The 21,719-nt window shown below is 41.0% G+C and overlaps 1 protein-coding gene across 5 annotated transcripts in view; it reads left to right on the top strand.

Annotated features, from left to right (window-relative positions):
- Positions 1-21,719, top strand: part of EYA2 (EYA transcriptional coactivator and phosphatase 2) — a 153,113-nt gene that overhangs the window by 44,212 nt on the left and 87,182 nt on the right. For 3 of the 5 annotated variants that reach the window (XM_034787158.1, XM_034787162.1, XM_034787159.1), the window contains exons 2-5: positions 13,389-13,507; positions 14,579-14,623; positions 17,502-17,550; positions 18,523-18,665. In XM_034787158.1, coding sequence (XP_034643049.1) covers positions 13,399-13,507; positions 14,579-14,623; positions 17,502-17,550; positions 18,523-18,665 — 346 coding nt within the window. In that variant the 5' untranslated portion in view covers positions 13,389-13,398. Of the gene's footprint in view, positions 1-13,388; positions 13,508-14,578; positions 14,624-17,501; positions 17,551-18,522; positions 18,666-21,719 lie in introns of those variants that run through there. The other 2 variants (XM_034787160.1, XM_034787161.1) reach the window with 2 other exon arrangements.

Genomic DNA, 21,719 nt, shown 5'->3' with positions numbered 1-21,719 from the left:
TTTTAAATCTCATGATTTTTGAGTGCTTGAGGTTGGATGCAGTGTTTTGGTGCACGTATGGAGAACAGGCTATTTGAAGACAGAGCCTCCATGTGAGTGTCTGAGGAGAATGTTATCCTTGTTTTGAAGGACTCCAAGCATCCACCTCCCTGTGTATCCTTGCAGTTGTGCCTTTATTATGTTGCATTGTGACGTCCAGTGTTTAAAATGCTGTTAGTGTTACACACTGCAGTGCAGCATTTCACAACGTTTTAAAAGAAACACTTTTTTTTTTTTTTGCTTTCAAACCAGACTTTTTTGTTTGTTTCATTTCAAGTCCAGTCTCTTTCAAGTGCTACTTCACTATATTCAATCGGAGAACAAGGATCAGCTCTGCTCTTACTTCCAAGTTATCTTTCAAACCTCAGACTGTGTCTCCTAAGGGAATTTTCCCTTTACTTTGTAACAAACATTCACGGTTGGCTGAGTTGGGTTGTTTGTTTTATATACACTAAATTTTCTTGGGAAGTTTAGTCCCAAGCATACCTTGGATTAATCAACCAGAAAGTGCTGATGCATCCTCTGGTCTATCTTCCTCCAATCTCTTTCACACGTTAATTGCAGGAAGTGTACAGAGGATCATCGTCCAGTTATGGCCTCTGTTAATGAATGGACATCCCTCTTTTGCTCTGTCTGACCACGAGGCAGGTGTGGGGATTGAGAGTCTCAGGGAGGGTGTATAGAAAGAAGGGGTGCCAGGTAGCTTTGCGCAAAGAAAGATGGGCATTTTATTTACATGGAAAACTGTCTATCTTGTTTAACCTACAGGCCTGAGGCAAGAAAAAACAGGATGTACATAAACATAGGGAAATGGTCTGGAATCATAAGAGGTGACTAAGGCAAACAAGCCAACACTTTGGGAAATTCAGAACTTGTGGTGGGACATGTACAATCAGTTTTGCCAAGCCCAACCATTCAAAAATCATGAGAATGGCTTATAAATGACTAGACTTTAAATAATTTTTGATTCTTTTTATTTGCCTTCTGGCTTTTAAACCATTAAAGTTTGTTCCAATGCTTTTCTCCACTAACATGAGGGCTAGAAAAATTGAGTTTTATTAAAATGAAAGATGAGATTCTCACAGTCACATTATTCCAGTAACAGGGGCTTTAACAAAAATACCAAATATCACAAGACTGGTGATAAAATTGCATGATTTGGCAATACTGTAAAATATTAGTTTGTCTATAGAAAGTGTTAGTAATACTGTGGTATATTAAATCATAGGCTGTCTGTTCCTGTTGACTGCGAAATGTCAGAAGCATTGTTGTTATAAATATTAAAGTAATGTGCTCAGTAAAGTATATGACAAAATAAAAGATGGTCTCCTGCCCTGAGGAGTTTGAATACAAATACATATTTAAATCAATGCTAAAATAAGGCCAAGCATGAACATTAGGCCAGTTACAAAAATGCAAACCTGCACTCCGTTGTCCGTATATTTGGGTGTTGAAAGTGTGTGAGAGCAGTGGGAGCTGTTTCCTGTTGTATTGGATGCCCTCCAATATCTGGGCCCACTGGGATGTATTCAGAGGGCACTGAAAGACTTTCATGTGGATTCTTTTCTTGATTTAGTCCGTAGGATACTTGATTTTTTAAAAACCATTTATTTATTTAGGAAGTTCTAACAAGTTTATAAATCCTTGCCATGTAAATATCAGAAACAAAACAATCGTTACAATAGTGAGCTTTTGTTTAAAGAGACATTATACAGGAATGGAGTCATTCTTTCTATTTAGCACAGTGTCACCATATTACAGAGGGAGCATCGTTATAACACCTCTATTATTTTTAGTGATTTTATTAAATTGAGTGAAATCTCTGCCTATGCATATTTAACAGACCAGACATGCTTATCAAATGTTAATATTCAAAAATATTGGACAGATATAATGGTTTTTGTTTTGGGTTTTTTTTTTTTTTGCAGGTCAATGTACTTTGTCTGGGCACTTGACTTAATTGCTTAATAGGAAAGCTATTAACAAACCCTGCCATTGTCACCGTAATTGTACTTGTATTGGCAGAAGTCATTGTGCTGGCCTGTCAGTGACCTGGGTGCATGATGTCCTGCAGTCTGTGGGTGGTAGGAGTTCAGAATGGGGCAGAAGCAGTACACCTCATCCTGGATGTGTGGGAGGAGCACTCTGTACTCTCAGGTACCCCCCAACTGATTTAAAAACAGGATCAACTGGCCTCAGAGGAAGCTGTCCTAGCCTTCCTCTGTTGTGGAGGAAAGAAACAGCAGAAAGATACAGGGAGAGAAAGGGAAGCAGCTGCTCCATTGTACCGTAGATGCTGCAGCGACAGAAGAGGTTCTTCCATCCCTGTAGTAAGTCCACCTCTCTGAGAGGCAGTAGCTAGGTCAATGGAATAATTCTTCTGTCTACCAAATTGTGTCTACCATGGGGCTTAGTCAGACTAATTACATTGCACAGGGCTTAAAATTTTCATTGTGAGATGTATGTACAAGTAATATTTAAGGAACGAAGTATTTATATTCAAAGTGTGCTCTGTGGACTAAGAGTAGAAATCAATCACCAATAGGTAATGTGCCTCCAGGGTGACTCATCCAAGCAAGAGGGAGTTGTCACTCCTCCCTCATCAGCCGGCAAGATAATACAAGGCTCAACTGAGCAGCCTTGCTCCCTCCCAAAACTATCAGTGGAAAACCATCAGAGGCACCACCAAACAATCAAAACTTCTGAGAGCAACGTTACACCAGACAGAGCTTTGCACTGGCTGTGAATAGAAACAAAAAAATTGTTTTCAGTATAGCAGAGTATAGGGAAACACACTCTGGATCCATTCACTGAGGAGGGGGAAATGTCCATGAACTTTTGGATCCTGGTTATTAGGAAATGAGCCAGCTCTGCAACTAACTGAACTTTCAGGGGAGTATCTACTTTATTAGATAGGAAAGATATAGACCAAGGTTTGCGACTGATGTTTTGTTTTGTATTGTAATGGCTTGTTTCCACCACACTCTCTTATTTCGAATTAAATCTATATTCTTCCTTTAATAAACCTTATTCTGTTTTATTATAAGTGCTCCTAAGTTCGAAGTGGTTTACAGGAGTGGTGGTTTAAGATAAAACTGGTAAACTAGGGTACATTGCCCCTTTGTGTGCAGGGGATCTGGAATTTCTTTGAGTGCCCAGTGTCAAGGGCTGGAAATCACAGGAGAACGATTCAAGGGGGGTGGCTCGGGGATTGGGGTGCACCCATTGTTAACCTGCAAGGTGAAACTAGGGCGGGCATAGCCCAGAGAAGAATGCTTGAGGGGCTGAAAGACTGGTAGTGCCCAGGGATCTGACACTCAGATACTATCAAAAAGACTCCCTTTCCCTGGGGGTGAGTTAACAAGGTGACTCACAGTCCTGGGTACCCCATGAGCCATTTGCACCCCACAACAGAGTTACTCAAGGCCCTGGCTTTGTGCTGTGGAAGAGAGAGAACATAAGAATGGCCATACTGGATCAGACCAGTCATCCATCTAGCCAAGTATCCTGTCTTTTGGCAGTGGTCGATGCCAGATGCTTCAAAGGGAATGAACAGAACAGGGCAATTATCAAGTGATCCATCTCCTGTGGCATTATCCCAGCTTCTGGCAGTCCGAGGTTTAGGGACACCCAGAGCATGGAGTTGCATCCCTGACTGTCTTGACTGATAGCCATCGATGGACCTATCCTCCATGAATGTATCTAATTCTTTTTTTAACACATTTATACTTTTGGCCTTCACAACATCTTCTGGCAACGAGTTCCACAGCTTGACTGTGCGTTGTGTGGAGAACTACTTCCTTTTGTTTATTGTAAACCTGGTGGCTCCTAGTTCTTGTTTTATATGAAGGAGTAAATAACACTTTCTTATTCACTTTTTCCACACCACACATCGTGATTTTATAGACCTCTATCATATCCCCCCCTTAGTCATCTCTTTTCCAAGATTAATAGTCCCAGACTTTTTAATCTCTCCACATATGGAAGCAGTTCCATTCCTCTAATCATTTTGGTTGCCCTTCTCTGTACCTTTTACACTTCTCATATATCTTTTTTGAAATGGGAAGACCAGAATTGCACACAGTATTCAAGGTATGGGCATGCCATGGATTTAAATAGTAGCATTATGCTATTTTCTGTTTTATCTATCCCTTTCCTAATAATTCTTAACATTCTATTAGCCTTTTTTGACTGTCACTGCACATTGAGCAGATATTTTCAGAGAACTATCCACAGTGACTCCAATATCTCTTTCTTGAGTGGTAACAGCTAATATGGATCCCATCATTTTGTATGTATAGTTGAGATTATTTTTTTCCAATGTGCATTACTTCGCATATATAAACATTGAATTTCATCTGCCGTTTTAGTTGCCCAGTCACCCAGTTTAGTGAGATCCCTTTGTAACTCTTAGTTTAATCCAAAACTGACTGCTATTTTGAGTAATTTTGTATCGTCTGCAAATTTTGCCACCTTGTTGTTAACCCCCTTTTCCAGATCATTTGTGAATATGTTGAACAGCATTGGTCCCAGTTCAGATCCTTGGGGGACCCTGCTATTCATCTCTTTCCAATGTGAAAACTGACCATCTATTCCTACCCTTTGTTTCTGATCCACGAGAGGACTTTCCCTTTTGTCCCATGATTGCTTAGTTTGCTTAAGAGCCTTTGGTGAGGGACCTTGTCAAAGGCTTTCTGAAAGTCCAAGTACACAATATTGTCTGGATCATCCTTGTCCACATGCTTGTTGACACCCTCAGAGAATTCTAATAGATTGGTGAGGCATGATTCCCTTTATAAAAGTTGTGCTGACTCTTTCCCAATATATCTTGTTTGTCTCTGTGTCTGATAATTCTGTTCTTTACTATAGTTTCAGCCAACTTGTCTGGTACTGAAGTTAGGTTTACCAGCCTGTAATTGCCAGGATCGCCTCTGGGGCCTTTTTAAAAAATCAGTGTCACATTAGCTATCCTCCAGTCCTCTGATGCAGAGGCTGATTTAAGCGACAGTTTCATACCACAATTAGTAGTTCTGCAATTTCATATCTGTGTTCCTACAGAACAGTCAGAAGCTTCTCTGAGCACCTCTGCTTTTAGTACTTAGAATGGTCCAGGGAATTATCAGATGAAAAATCTGCCACTGCATTAAGTTTGATCATGTCAGTAGAAGATAGCTATCTCTCAGGAATAAAAACAGCCCAAGCTGCAGTGCCCTCAGGGTCACCTTGAAATGATATCTCGTCGTCACGGCTTATTGTCAGTATTGCAGAAGAAGCATTTATGCCAGCTCAGGTTTAACTTTATGCTTGTTCAGGTCTTTAGTGCAAGGATTTATCTGCTGTATTGGGGGCTGGACTTTGTGAGCTAATAGGTCTTTTTCCGTCACTGGATCCTCTGATTCATATATATGAGAGAGAGAGAGAGAGAGAGAGAAATACTTTCACATGGCTGAGTGCCTGATGCGGAAGGAGCAGAGAGTCTGTTACAGAGAGAGCAAAATATTAGAGTGATGCATAGTCGAACATAGCAACAAAGGAAAGGGGACTGCTCACCTCCACTTGACGTGTGTGGAAGTGAGACGCCAATATCTTCCGTACTGGGAATTCCCTCTGCTGATAACTTGGGAAGTGGGCTTGAGATCATGGAGATTCTCCCTTTTGTGATGTGTCCAGGCAGAGGGGAACTGGGATTCCTCCCATTGCTGATGTCTTAGGGGGAATGGTGATTTTCCCTGCCGGTGACTTTTGTTTGGCGTGGGAGGATGTGGAGAAGAGGAGCTGAAATTTGGCAACTGCATAGAAGCTGCAAGCTGTTTGATAATTTTACAAGCTCTTAGGAAGGCACATCCTGCCAGAAAAGCTGTCTGAGCTGCAGCGTCATCCAAGGAAGCAAAGCATTTAAAAGAAACATGTGAGAGCTGTATGGTGATGCCTGTGGTGGTCAGTGAGTGATGCCCACGCCTGGATTCCTGGGAGCTTTTTATTAATGAACTAAAATTCTGTAAGAAATGGGAGCCTAAATGAAAACATAAAAACGGGGCCTGAGCCCCTTTTTTACTGCTTTTCTATTCAGAAAAAAAGGCCTGATAAAGTGTTGCTACTTCTTTTGCATTTAAAGCTATTTTTCCTTGTTTTCATTCTTACCTTGGAAATTATCAGCAATAGTGTCACTTTCCTCTCCTGGTTTTGCTGGAGGGGTTCATGGGGAGGGCCTCAGAGGATGTGTACAGTGAACTCTCCCACCTAAATGAAGGCGCAGGATGTTGAATCTCTACCAAAGACGTTGCTGTCTCCCAAGTGTTAATTGGGTATTGGAGTTAAATATACATTAACAAACACAGGCAACAAACATTTCAAAGTCTGCCTAAAAAAATTCTTCCTCTTTCAACTTTTGAGGTTTTAATTTTTCTGGTGTTGTAATTTCACTAGGTCTCCAGCTACCATAGAGTCCCCCAGTATAGACAAGGTAAAATGTTCATAAGTGCTACGTCCCATTTTCACAAGTGATTTAGGAATCTGTCTCATTGAAATCAGTGGGATGTAGGTGCCTAAATACCTTTGAAGATATGGGCCTCAATGCTTAAGTCACTTTTAAAAATAAAACTTTGGCTCCTAAATCATTTAGGAACTTTTGAAAAATTTACCCAAGACTTTTTTTTAAGAAAGGAAAAGAAAGTAGAACCTCTGGCCTTTTCTTTCTTTTAAGGACAAAATCTTTTCAGGCCTTCTTATATATCATAAAGAAGCAGAGATCCATTTTTCTTCTTTTTTGCATGTCACCTTTTAGATGTTTTTAATGCATCCAGCATCATTTACAGCATTTGGACTGGCTGGAGGTCCATATTGTTCTGTATAGCATACGGCACACCATGCTCGTTTCAATATATATAATAAATACTAACAAGTTTTCCCAGTTGTCTTATGATGATACATTCTGAGTCTTGTAAAAAACCTGTGTGGGTGTATTTTGGAGGGGACGGCCTCTACTTCAGCTGCTGCAAACTTCTGGTCTGGAAATCAGAGGGACTCTTTCCAGGACATTTCAAGCAAGAATATGTTTCCCTCTGAAATCAGAAAGACAGAAGATCAAGCTCTCTAGGTTGTTACAATGAAAACTCCTGTGAGTCTGTAGTCCTAAGCTAGTAACGTCTACTGAGTCACCCTTTTCCCAGTTTGGGAGGAGAAGGAAGGTGAAACTCATCAGCAAGGTTAGTAAAACCAGACAAAATCAGGGCAGAAAGACAAAAATGTTCCTTCTGTTTCTATTCCTCCGCTCCCAAGGCAAGCCAAAGCAAAGGATTAGACATGTGCCGATCCTGCCCAGGGCTCTCTGCTGGCACATGCACGTAGTTAGGCAAATCTGGTGGTTTCAGCTTGTATTTGGCCTCTAGCCAGAGAAAATTAAGATTTCTTTAGGGGATCCCCACATACGGTTGTTGCCATCTCTTGGCAGGCCTTTCCCCACCATTCACATAGCTTATTCTGCAACCTTTGACTCTCCTAAAAACCCTCTCCTGCTCCAGTGCCCTCCTCCCTCTCTCTGCAGGATCTTGCTGACTTTTTCAAAGAGCTAATGATCCACCTTTCTTCCTTCTTTCCCTTCTGTTTTGTCCCCACCTCATCCGCTCATCCACTGACAGCACCTTTGATACTCCGCTTCCCCCACAACATCTCAGCATTTTCTTCGGTGATGCCCTCTGTCCATGGAATGTCCTTCCTCAGCCAGTCCAGGAGCTTCTCCTTATTCAGATCTTCTAAAGACCCTCTGCTACAGAAGCAAGTATAGTAAAGCCAACCAGTTGAAAGCCCTTCTTTACCCTTCATGATATGCACTACTCATCACTGGGCAACTGGGCCACTGCTCTTAGCCTATTGTCCTGGTTACTGCTAACACCCCAGTGAAAACGTGGCCCCCTACTGCCCTCCCACTTGCTTGTGGTGGATCCAAAATCCTGTTTGTCTTGTAAAAAATAAAATCCTGGTAACTCTGCAGACATGCTTTTAAACTTGTGTTGTTTTGAGCTGCTGGCCCAGAATCGCTGCTGTATTCTTGCTCCTGAAAGAGCTGCATTTCAGAGGCAAGTGAAGTATGCAGACACACACAGCCAGATCCTGTCCCTTTTCCAGCTGTTTTGCACAAACAGGCAACCAAGTATTCTCCTGGGAGGGATAGGAATGCCTAGCTAGCTCTCCCTCATCCCCAATCTCACTTAGTGGCGCTGCAGGTGTTAAAATCAGTGGAACTTTTAAAGCATCTTGAGGGCTGCTCTAAGTTATGCCAGGGTCAAACAAATCCTAGGGATCCAAGGAGCGCAAAAGAGCCACAACCCTCCTCCACACACCTCCCTTTCGGCAGTGCTGAGCATAGCTGTGGCGCAATCGGATCTGACCTGCAATATCTAGGCTGGTTTTTGGTTTCACCTTTTCAGAATACTATCTATCTGATCCTCAGTACCATAGTAGTAGAGTGCTTGTCTGGCTCGGTCTGCACGCTGTGGCCCCAATTCAGCAAAGCACTTAAGCACGGGTTTAAGTGCTTTGCTGAATAGAGATAGGATTACTCCCTTACTTAATCTTAGGCACGTTTTTGAATGCCTTGAATTGGGGCCTGGATTTGCAGCCTTCAAACATCATTGTAAAAGAAAATGTGATTTGTAAGTTACCCTGGCACCTCAGCCAAGAATCTGAAACCTTAAAATGTTTAATTTGGCTTCTCTAACTTCAAAATGACCAAAAAGTTTTTTTTCTAAACATTAGTAAAAGAAAAGTTTCTGCTTCTTGGCCGAGATACTGTGGGCCGACTTTCAGGGCAAAATATTGCTTTTTGAGAAGGGGATTCTAATGGAAAAGCTGAGCACCAAATTCACACATGGTTCTTTTTTTTAAAGATTATAAAAACCAAAAGCTCTTCCAGATGTTTCTCAGCCCAACATGCTACCATTGCTGGTTTTAATCAAAGCACAGATCCAGCAACCATTACTGCTGATTCTCCTGTATGTTATTCAACCCAGAAACTGTTGTCTGCAGTATTAAATAAATAAATAAACCCCGTCATTTCACAGATTGCACTCTCAGATGTCATTTTGTTGAGCCCAAGTTCATCCAGGCTCCCCTGTTTTACTGAAGATTTTCTTTAGATTGTTGGCATAAAATTTTCAAAATGTAGATGTTGTTTTAGCAAGATACACTTGCACACACTGGTAACTGTGTGTGAGAGAGGTAATAGAACTCAAAAGCATAAACTTGCACACACACATACACGTTTTACATGCAGTAACTTTTTGCACATGCCAAAATATACAATTTTAAGAAAAATAGGAGTTGAAACATTTGAAAAAAAAGTGATAAAGAGCAAATACTGGGAAGTGGGATATGACTTTGGTATTACAAAAGCGAGCAGAGGAAAAACAATAGAAAAATCATCAATCAGGCAATGGCTAATGAAATCCCTGAACAATGATGTAATTAGAGTGCATTAATCATTATAAAAGATCCCCCCCCTTTAAACATCTGCTCCCATTCACTTGGCAACAATCTGGGCAGTGTCAGGAATAATGGGATTTTGGAGTTCATTGAAGGGTGCATGGTGTTTGAGAAATTGTATAGAGCATCCCAATCTTGGCTAGGATCTGGAACTAAATATTTTTTTCTCCCCTTCCTAATTCTGGTGTAGAGATTTTAAAATATAAATGAGACAGTTGGACATCACTTCACAATGGAATAGAAAGTCTAGTGTTAAGCCTGACAAACATACAGTAACCTAAAGGCTTTGCCGGCGGATTTGTCTAATGGATGCACTTTCAATATTTTAAACTTATCCAGTACATTTCAGGACTCTGCCTTCTGGTCACTGGCATTCTTAAAATACGCAGGGACAGATTTTGCATTGTACTGGGCACAGCAGAGTGGAGTGGTCTGCAAGGGAGTCAGTTACAGCTCCCTAGTTCCGAGGGACTGCTCTAACTTGCACAAGATGACAACAGTTCCCAATGGTTTGCCAGCTTTCTGGAGATAGTCAGAGCCTATCACACTCTGGCTAGTCCTCCTTCCCACCTTGGCATGCCCTCTGGACTAGGGATTGCCAAGAGAGAAGTATGGGAGCTAGCTACACCAGCTCTCCAACTGCCAAGGTTTCCCACACTAGGGAAATCCCCAACTGGGGGATCACAGGAAATCTCCCCTCCCTTTAAGTTGCTGGAGTGGCACAGAGGAAACTTGCACTATTGTTATGAAAAGCAGCAAAGGGGATATTTCATCTCATAAGCAGTGAGGGAACCCATGTTTGCCTTTGCTCTTGAGCTTGTGCAAGTGAATGTAAGACAATCCAACAGATCATCACACTGCTAACCAAAGGAAAATGTAAAATCTTGTGTGTGTCATGCAAAAATGTAACTGGCTCTCCTGTTATACATTATGAGATTATTATTGTTAATAATGGTGGAACCAGGGTGTATTTCACTGTTTCTTCAAAGTGTGCTGTTTGCCTTTGTCGGGATAGTTCGCTGGATTGTGTAGGTTAGAGAGTCAGAACTCGTGGTTTTCATTTCCAGCTCTGCCATTGACTCACTTTGTGACCTAGGACAAGTCACTTAGGGAGAGATTTTTAAAGCCAGAGGCCAGTTTTGCACCCACATATAACTCAGATAGCTAGATAAATCTAAATGCAATTGACTGCACAGACAATTATTTGTGGGTGTATTTAACCCCCCCCCACACACACACACACATCTTTTGATGTTTGTCTTGCTGTGCTTCAGTTTCCTCGTGTGTAAAACAAGAACAGCATTTAACTTTGCTTGCCAAGCTGTTCTGAGGCTGTGTAAAATGCTTTGAGGTCCTCAAGTGAAAGGGGCAATCCAAATGCAAAATATTAATACTGTACATGAGAGGTTTTCTTTTTAATAAAAGTATCTGTAAGACACTGCAGTTATGGAGCAGGGGACATACAGATTTGGCCAGTTTCTGCTGATTTCAGTTACCCAGTTTGTGCACAGTTAGGTGGCTTTGCTGAAGCACAAGATTTGATTCTGCACGTGTGGTACTGTACTAGAAGGTAATGGTGTGCGTGGGCAGTCCAGGGAGGCAGATGAGGGGAAGCCAAAGGTGTCAGGTTGGAGGAAGGAAAGGGAGAAGGGGCTGTGAAGATGGAGTTGATGCGGCTGAACATTTTTGGTATCCAAATCCCATGCAAATATTCAAGCTATCTGGTATCCATTGTTGGCACTGTACACATCCCTAATGGATGAATTGATGGGGAGCAGTTGCTGCGTAGTTAGAGTGAGGAGTTTGAAGTTCGAATTCCTGAATTCTGTTTCAGTCTCAGCTTTTTGGTCTTGAGCAACACACTTCGCCTCTTTGTGCCTAGCTTACCCTGGCGTATAACAATATTAACCTACCTCCCAGGGGCTTGTGCTGTTTGTAAAATGATTGGAAGTGCTCAGATGAAAAGTACGTAGTTTATTGTTCTTGATCTCTCCAGGCTGGTCACATTACATGCTGATATTTTCCCTTAAGCAAAAAAGAATAGACCAAATGGAAGTGCCTAGTCTAGCTTAACAGAAATACAATGTCCAGGCTTCAGATTTGTATGTTGCTAAGTTTTAACTTCATGACATTCTAAGTGTACTGTACTATGCATTTTAATGCCAGTTCCACAGTCGCTGCCACACCATCTGCTGCCTTTATACTACTGAATAGACAGATCCTTATCGTGGAGCAGGGAGTTGTCCGCAGCTGAGTTAGCTGAACAATGTGTTCAGTGGTAAATAGAAAGGTGAGCTGGTTCAGGTCCTGACTTGGGACCCTCCGTATGCTTTTGATCCATTCAAGGCAGTGGGAGCCTTTTGAAGTACCTCTCCTCCCCTCCCCCCACTCCCTATCCACCCCAGCTGTCATCTTCCAGGTTCTGCTCCCTGTCCCTGCTCTGGAACACTTCTGAATCCTGCTTTCTCTTAATGCTATAGCCTCCGGGGACTGGAGTGAGGACAAGCCTGACAAATGGTGCAAGCTGCTTGTATGGCTGCGAAGTACAAAGGAAAAAAAATATTGCAGAGTCTTTGAATCCTTAGGTCTGCATAGTTTGTTTGGGGCCTGAATCAAATGCTACAGAATAAATTGGTGTATTTGACAATGCAAAACAGATTTCTATGGTATCATGTTTTTGTAAACAGTTCAACTTTACCCATTGATCTCTGGAATTTCTAAGGCCACTGGGTTTCCCTCGTAGGCCACTGGGTTTCTTCAAAGTTCAAAACTTAGGGGCGGTTTCCATGTCTGCACAGGAAACAAGTGGCTTATTCCTACTGCCGATCTTTGTAAGAGATTGATGTCTATGAAACTTATTTTATGTAAAACTGCCTGCCCCTTTCTAATGTGACATATGGATTCCTAGTTTTGTCTACCCCTGATCACAGTGACCAAAATTTTCAAACTTAGGTGCCCAAAGTTAAGCACCTAATCCCATAAATAAGTAGCCTGAAATTCCAAAGGTGGCGAGCAACTGTAGTTCAAAGGGAGGTCTTGGGAGCACTTCTGAAAATGTAGGTGCTTGAAGTTAGGCACTTAAGTTTGAAATGTAGTGTGGGGGGGGGGGGGGGGGGTTGAGCAATGTTCCTGGTGGTGGTCCTTATTTTATCTGAACTAGTTTATCTGATCTGTTGTTATTACCATTGTGTGAATGTTTGAGATACACATATATCTGGTTTCATCTGAAAACTTTAACCCCACATGACAGCAATTGCTCCTGTGGATTTCCAGCTTAACCAAAGTCAGGTGACTTTCAAGAGAGAGACTGTGCTTGTGAAACTTTGCCACCTGATAGTCAGAACAGCAGAGAGGTTTGGAGTGGCTTTCAGAGAAACATCCAAAAGTTATCATGGTTAACCTGGACCTTCGAACCTCTCCCATCACAAGTAATAACTTTCTTCTTGTTGTATCTTAAGGCTGGATAGTATTGTTAACTGCCCTCAGCTTCAATATTCAGCCCTTAATTCTTATTCCCAGAGCCTTATCAGATACCACTGCATACATAAGGAGGCGTGGCTAATACTTAAATATATTGCTTGTTCTGACGGCATTTAAGAGATTCAGAAATTTAATTTTGTGATGGCAAAATCCAGGAAGAGAGGGAAACATTAATCAAATGGGTGTAATCTCCAAGGAAACAAATACTTCATTTTAATTCAGCATTTCCCTTTGATGAAAACTTTAGTGAATGTTATTATGTAGAATTTATATGAAGCCTGGGTTTAGGTAATCAGCTTTAATATTTATACTCTTAGGGAAAAAATGGAATCATTAGTAAGCATGCATAATTAATGAATAAATTATATTTTTCCTTTGTTTTCCTTCAGGTATAAGGAAATGCTAGATCTAGTGATATCACCCAGCCTGACAGTAAATAGAGAGTGCCACGATAGACTGAAGCTTAACCTTTCTAACATTTATGCCACGGCTCCAGATGACATAGAAGGTAGGCTGCCTCTTCTGCTTCTGATTTATTAACTTTAGACTGTTAGCATCAGGGGTATATATAAGAACAAAAGGAACTGACCAGGTATGAGGCCTGTGCTTGTAAGAATTAGTCCTTTGATGCAAGAAGCAGTTAAAATTTCTATTTGATGTTTTTGTAACAAGTCCGGTTGTGTTTGAATATGATTTGAATGCAATTAGAAATGGAATTATAGAGATACATGCACATCAGAATAACGTGTGTATAAAAGTGTATTTTAATCAACGTGGGCAGTTTTATTTTTGGCCCCCACCAATCCATCAACCCCTAAGGGCAGCATTAATTTGAACTCCGAGTTCTAGTCGTATTGTTGCTGCTTGGAAGAGAGAAGGGGTGAAAGCCCAGAGGCTGCCGTTCCTAATCAGCCAGAATGCAAATATGAAACATTTTACCAAAGCAGTTGCTGTGCCACAGTTCATGTCGAGCTGAGATCATTGCTGTCATTTCTGAACAGTTAGTCCCCAGCTCTGTGGTCTGGAGTTTCATATTTGGCAGGTACCAAGGACAAATTCTTTCAGTGGTTGAGGCTATGATGGAAACTTATCTACTCTCCTCCTCCTCCCACTCTCCATCCCCCCGGCCATCTACCCCATTATACTGTTCAAGTGAAGGAAACAGAAGAATGTTAAATCTGTTTTAAAAATTATTGGCAAATGATGCAGCCAAACTAGTTCTCGCCAGTACAATTCCAGCTATTGTTTGCTGTGGTCAGGATCCCTCAGCCTTCCTGTTGGAGCAGAGTTAGCAAAAGGCACTGACTATTATGTTTAACTCTCGTGTTTAACCCTTTATTTGCAGGGTGTTAGAAGCCACTGTATGTTGGCTGTTAGAAGCCACATGTTGTATCTGTGTTTGTTGAGCCTTTAGGAATTAAGTTGGATTGAAGCATGTATAGCATGACCACCAATTCAAAAGGTTTGCTGGTAGGATCAGAATCTATAGGAAATAGGGGAAAGAGGGTCTGGGCTATAGAAAAAGTAAGAATTTATTTTCAGAATATAAAATCTAATTGTACTAAAAACTTTCTTGCAGGTAAGTCCAAGCAAATTGCTCATAGTGAAATCGTTGTTGAATCAGGTAAGCCCGACTTTTTTAAAGAGAATCTTTCTCCTATATCTCCTTATCACTAATACATCTTTTATTGTCTAAATATTTTACAAACATGAAATAATCCTTACAGTCACACCCCACTGAGGTAGGTAAGTATCATCCTCATATTACAGATGGAGAATCTGAGGCAGAGAGGTTAGGGCTGAGATGTTCAAAAAAGCCTCAGGGAATTAGGTGCTCAACTCCAAGGGGGATATCAGATTCCTTTATGTTGCTGTGAGAATCCCACCTTAACCTAAACAATTTGTCCAAGGCCATTGGAGGAGTTATTACTGTTACTTTGTTTCCATCGGTACCCCCCCATGCAGTATGTGCTGAACAAACAGATAATGTGCTAGACCCTGCCCGGAAAACATCACATTCTAAAATATGAGAGGTACAGGCAGACTAATGAAGGGTAGGACAAAAAGGGAACGAAGTATAAAGTAGTCAAGGTGGTGATTAGATGCATCACTAAATACAATGTCAGGTAGCCCAATGGTTTTCCTTTTTAAAAGGCATACGACCTGATTCGACAGTTACTTTGCCATTATCAGCTGACAAGTATCTCCTAGACATCACGGTAGACCTGGTCCTTTAGGGTGGATTTGGATGTGGAGAGGGTACTGATCTGTGGGTTACCAGAGGAAGAGCTTTCTATGTGTAACCGATAGCCTGGAAGAAGATATGCAGATGGTTGTGGGGGCAGTGAACTAACAGAGGGGTGAAATCCTGGCCCCATTGAAGTGAATGGGAGTTTTGCCATTGACTTCAATGGAATCAGGATTTCACTCACTGTGTCAAGGGTGACATAACTGGCAGAGGGAAGCGAATTAGGGGAGGTGTGGAGGATGGTAGGGAGGAGTAGAATCAGGAAGGGCTCTGAAGGGAAGGACAAGAAGCTGAATTAGATGCAGAAGAGGTTGGGGAGAAAGTGGCACATAGTGGAGTAGGGATTCAAAGAGGGAGGTGATACAGTCCGAGCAATTATCAAGGAATATGATCTCAGGAGCTATGTTTGTTATGTCCTGGATAGTGGAGAGGGTTTGAAAGGCATAGAAAAAAAAAAGAATGTCTCATAGACATTGTGTGGGAAGGAAGTGGGAGAATCTGGGCATGTCTTCAGTGTGTGGGGCAAGAGAGAGAGAGCAGTCAAAGATGACTTCCAGGTTTCAGGCCTGAATGATAGGGTGTTGTGACAGCAAATGAGAAGAATAGGTGCCTTAGCATCTCTGGAAAGAGGCAGCTTTTCTTTAGATATCTAAATATGGCAATAAGGACTTAAATATAGTCACTTAAGCTTTAAACTAGTTGACTTCTAACTTCTATAAAAACATTGACACAAATATATAAATAGACAGATGAGTAAATAATAAATAATTTGTATAAATTTTGTGAATGTTGATTTTTTGAGTAAACTTTTCTTAGACTATTCGAAACTTTGACCAAAAAAGGGATGAATTTTTTTGCAAAAATGTTCATAGAAATGTTCCCATCTTTTGATCAGCTCTAATAAATAATTATTTTTCAGGAAATGCATCTGTTTACTCATTTGTAGTAATAATATTATTGAAGGAGAATATACACATTTAAAATTTAGAAAGAGAGAATAATTTCCCTTTTAATTACTATTAATAATAATTTTGTTTATCAAGTACCCATTCCTCTGCTAACATGTTCATGGCTCCCCATAAATAAGGAAATAGAAAAATTACAAGAGATAAAAATAAATTTTTATTAAGTCTGTAATTAAAAAATTCCATTGGGTTTAATGTCTTTTTTGTTAATACCTCAATTTAATCCTAATTTTAGGACAAAAATTATAAAACCACATAAACCACCATGAAAAAAGCTGGCGGGGGGGAAGGATAATTTAATTACAAGAAGACAGCTGGAGAGGAGACCGGGAAGGAGGAATCTTTTATATAACATCAAGCTGTATATTTTGGAAATGTTCTCTCTAGATTAATGGAATGACAAGTTACTTGAGCCCATAGGATTATTTCCATATATTTAGATTTTATACATATTTGCATATTTCATTAAATAAAACATGTTTAAAATGTTTAATTCACTAACTTTTGCATTGCTGAACACACTGATGTCCTATCATTTTAGATGACTTCCTAATGAGGATAATTCTCTTGTAGCATTGCGGATATGTCCTAGCTCAGTGGTTCCCAAACTTGTTCTGCCGCTTGTGCAGGGAAAGCCCCTGGCGGTCCGGGCCGGTTTGTGTACCTGCCGCGTTTGCGGTTCGCTGCTCCAGGCCAATGGGAGCTGCTGGAAGTAGCGGCCAGTACGTCCCAAGATCCAGTACAAGGAGAGATGAAAACTTAAAGAACCTTTGTCCTGACGCATTTAAAGAAAGTGAGACACTGAATGGTGGGAATACAAAAGAAATTTTAAAGGCAGAACATGGTGTGTTTTGTAAATGTCATTTCACAACTGAAGAGGTTGTTTTTGCACCCCTTGTCACATGAGTAGTCCTAGTGATATCATGCATTGCTGAGTAGTCAACATGAGTGGTGGTAGTGAAATCACTGGGACTGCTGATGGCTGCAGAACTGGGCCTACCATCATTATGTGGCTCCATACCTATATCAAGAAAAACCTGGTAGATTCATCAATCAGTTGATAGGTTCCTGGGTGCACATAAAGCTGGTTTTATCAATTAGCATTAAAATGGAAAGTTACCCTGTCATTTCTCATAATTGCCTTAAAAGTCTTTGAGGATTTCAATACAAATATTGTTCTAGTTATTGTAGACATTTCTGTGTCTAGCAAGGATCAGAACAGTGGCATCGACTTAGCCATATAAAAGAATGTTACTGAAAACCAGAGACACTTTGATTTTGTTTTTCAGGTAACAGCAAAGCAGCATCACAGTGTCCTCTCCATCTCTACTCCACAGAGTGAGTATGTCTGACAGCATTCAGGAGAGCTCAAGTACTGTAGATTATAAACTTTGTTTTGCTGATTAACCATTTTGCAGGGGCCCCTGCAACCTTGAAAAGCCTGAAGAACGTGATCCTTCAGCCTTTGCACCTGTTCTGCTGCAAGTCGCAGGCCAGATCTGCCGTAGGAGCCCCTTGCTGGTATAGCTATATTGGTATCCTATCCCAGCAAAATCACTCCTCGAATAGATGCTGTTATACTGGTGAAGCTTCTCATGCTTTTGCCAGTATAGCTTATTTCACCTCCTTTCCCTCCTCGGAGCCAAATAAACTATACCAATAAAAGGACAGTTTTAGCAATATGCTATATTAGGGGCTTTTGCAAGCACAGCTATGTCAGTCAGAGAACTCCTCATCACACCTCTGACCAATACCGTTGTGCCTCCAAACATTTGTAGGGTAGACCTGGCCTTAGCCCCAGAAAACCATTTCTTAATCAAGTTGGACAGGAAGTCAGAGAATTGGAGGTTTTCCATACAACTCATTTCTACCCTGGGAATGCAGATCTTATCGTTTTGAACATAGGATCATTTATAAGTGACTATAGAGGAAAATGTGACATTTCAAAGGTGTTCCATGAAACTGGATTGGTTTTGTGACTTTAAAATGAAACCTGAAAATCACAGATTGTCACTTTTTAAAATTGTTGCAAATATTTCGCGCAGCCCTAGGTTATAGCCCTGACCAAAGATTAGGATGGCATTGTGCCCTCTCACTTAGTGGTATCTCTGTAGGCCACTGCCAGAAGCAGGATATTAGAGCAAAACAGTCTGACCCAGTGTGGCATATCTTATATGCCTGTAATACACAGCATAACACCACGTGTAGCCATTCTAGTCAAATATGTCACTGGTAGATTCGTGAGATTACTCTAGAAAACCATATACGATTAGTATTGCCATAGAGCATCTGTTTTCTTGTTCTGAACAGACATCATCCCCATATAGTGACAGTCCCATCTTTTCCAACAATGGCAACCTATGGACAGACCCAGTACAGTGCAGGAATCCAGCAAGCCGCTACTTACGCTGCATACCCTCCACCAGGACAACCTTATGGAATACCCTCCTACAGTGAGTAATCTTACTTTGTTAGGTTATCTCTAAGAGCTTCTGCTTTCACTAGAGAATGTCTCATCCTTCTGACCCAAAAAGAACATACTTAATGATTAAACCTTCTCGTCAAAAACTCTTTAATTCTGTAGTGAATGGGGGTTTTCTCCTTTTCTTTTTTGGCTTAGAGAAAAATTCAAATTTGTCAAAAGTTTTAGAAAGACTTTCCTCTGTACTCTCCGGATATTCAGCTCAAGTGGATTGGCACATACTAGCCTGAGTTATAATCCTATAAACTAAGTACGGTTGGACCTGGTCAGTAGCAGAATAGGAGATATCCTGGAAAAATCCTGATGCTGAAAAGAGTGACAGTAGAGAGTCAGTAGCTGGTGAAGTTTCCTGTGACTCAGTACTGAGCCCAGCCCCCTAGAAAGTGCTTTTCTCTTGGAGGTACCATCTTGGAAATAAGGCTCTGACCACTTGAGACCTTGGGGTAAATCCTCAGCTGGCACAAACTGGCATCGCCTCACTGGACTGCAGTGGGAGCTATGCTGCTTTACATCAGCAGAGGATCCAGACCTGTATGTCCAGTCTTGCAAGATTGCAGGGGGAGGTGGCAAAAAAATGCTACTTTTGTAAACTATGCTTTGCCTCTCTACGTTCCCTTTGCAGTTTCAGTTATATGAGCCAGTCTTCATTTCCTTCCTAAAAACTGTTGTGTATCATTGATGATACAGAATGGTTGTTACACTGCAGATGAGTAAATTTAACAAGTGGCGGGTGAAATAATCTCTGTACTACACAATGCTTTGTGATGAGAGATACATTTGCAATTATTATTATTAAATATTGCATATATAGTCTAAATGTATATACAATAAATTTTTTCAGACATACAGTATAGTAAAGATAATGGAAAGCAGGTTTTTTTCCTGAGGCTGTCTTACCATTTTCAACATCTAAGAATCTGTTCCACCTCCTCTGTGTGTGCAAATTGTAGGGGAGCCAGTCTCCATTCAGTGCAAATTGATGTCATGTGAGATCTATTGGGTGGGTTTGATTATTTTCAGTCACACTGTAAACCCTCAGTAGATCTACTTGCTACTGGAATTGTGCTATTCACATGCTTATAGCATACTCAGAGTTGACAGTAAATAAGACAAAATGATAGAGGGGCCTAAACAACCAAAGTTTGAGTTAGTAATTCAGGTTGGATAAAATTAGAACCACGGCTGAACCATCACCCAAACATAACCAAACATGTTTTTGAGGTTCAAATATATTTTTCACAAAACTGGTTTTCATAGCCCCATGTGGAAATCCCTAAAATCCTACAGGGAAAGACTCTTCCTAGGAAACTTCTTACCCAGTTTTGTAGACCAAAGAGGTTCATGTTGTTTAGCAATGGCTTGGAAATGGTGGACATCCAGACTTGTGGATGCTTATCCCCAGCTGAAACCATGAGCCCCTTTTGAGTCGTTCAGTACTACCCAAAACTGCTGTGTGGTTTTGTTTCCAATCCTACAGTCAGTTTTGACAGTCTTTGAGCTCCCATGCCCTTGTTTATTTGGTAAGTACAGTATTGCTTCCCAACATACAGCAGTAAAAACACAAACCTGTTACACAGCTATTGACAGCGTTTTTAGTTAAGGAAAACTCAACCTAACAATCTGTGAAAGGCCTGGATACCAGGGTTGGGAAAGTAAAATCTATCAGGACGATTAGAGGAATGTTTTGAGTTGATTTTCTGGAATTACAAACACAAATGTATCAGCTGGATGGCTTCCAAGGCAAACTCTGAACAGTTGTCCCTGTTAGAGCAGGTGAAAATATGGCCATTTGCTACTGGCTAGCGTCTTTAGGGCACACACATGTCAGGCCCACATACTGCTTATAAATCCTGTAGATTACCTATTACCATCCTTGAACAGTGGTTTCCCTCCCTTGCCCCCACCCTCAATAATATATATGATACTGTATATGAGAAATCCTACCTGGCTGATGACCAAGAACAATGAAGCAGTATTGTTTTTAGACACAAATATAAAACGAGGCCAGTTTCTAGACAAAACAGAGCATTGTGTGGAAATTAATTTGGTGCTAAGTTATTTCACTGTCTGACAACAATTTTTAGACTTCCAGAAAGGCCCAGTCACTGAAGATTAATTGTGGTCGGGGCTGTAATAGGTTGAGTGTTCACATGCATTGTGCTGATGTAATTGAAAAACAAATGTGATGTTATGAAAAACGGCTTCTCTTTGCACTCACCCGCAAACCCCCTAGCAGACAGACTCTACCAGCAATAATGGAGCCTGACACCTACCACAGCCCACGCTCACTCATTGTCCAAACAAATTTCCTGGATTTCAGTATGGAATGTTGTTATCCAGTTGGTAATCTGCATTTAAATTGCATGGATTTCATCTAACATTGATTGTTTCTCCTTAGAAATAAGTGACTTTGTCCCAGGAGAAGCTATTCAGTAAAATTTGCTCCCACCCTCAGTGAGCGCAGACTCACTGTGCTTTCTCAGGGTGAAGGGATTGGCCAAGATAGACAGCAACAGCTTGGTTGGCTGAAGCCATATGAATTTGATGTCGCTTTGGAAGGTTTGCCCAAAAGTGCACAAAAATGGCAGCAACCTGGGCAGCTCATAAATCCAAGAGCAGACCATCAATAGTCTCTTTGTTTAACCATGGCGCTCAGGGTGTGTTTCGTGACCATATTTTGTTTTGTGCAAATACACATGCAAAGAGGCAGAGGCCAAAAGATTTGTAAAAAAGACACACCTTTCAGCCGTTTACTTTAAAAATACAGCAGCATGATCTCAGCAGGCCCGGGTGATAAAATATCAGACCCTTTCACCACCTGAAAAAGTTCCATCTTACAATGTCAAATTCAGTTAGTGCCACTCCTCCTGTGATTTGACATGCGTTTTAATTGCCTGATTTTAGTACCAAGGCGATTTTGACTAGGGATTTGTGCATTGCTCAGCTTTACTATTGTCAACTATATGTGACTATCTAGTGTTCACACCTAACTGATATCCTTCCAATATGATCTGTTGGCAAATAT

The sequence above is a fragment of the Trachemys scripta genome, chromosome 12 (genome assembly GCF_013100865.1).
Source record: "Trachemys scripta elegans isolate TJP31775 chromosome 12, CAS_Tse_1.0, whole genome shotgun sequence".
NCBI classification, from domain to species: domain Eukaryota; kingdom Metazoa; phylum Chordata; order Testudines; family Emydidae; genus Trachemys; species Trachemys scripta.
The sequence above is the reverse complement of the archived record's forward strand: the minus strand, read 5'-3'. Positions and strand labels throughout refer to the sequence as shown.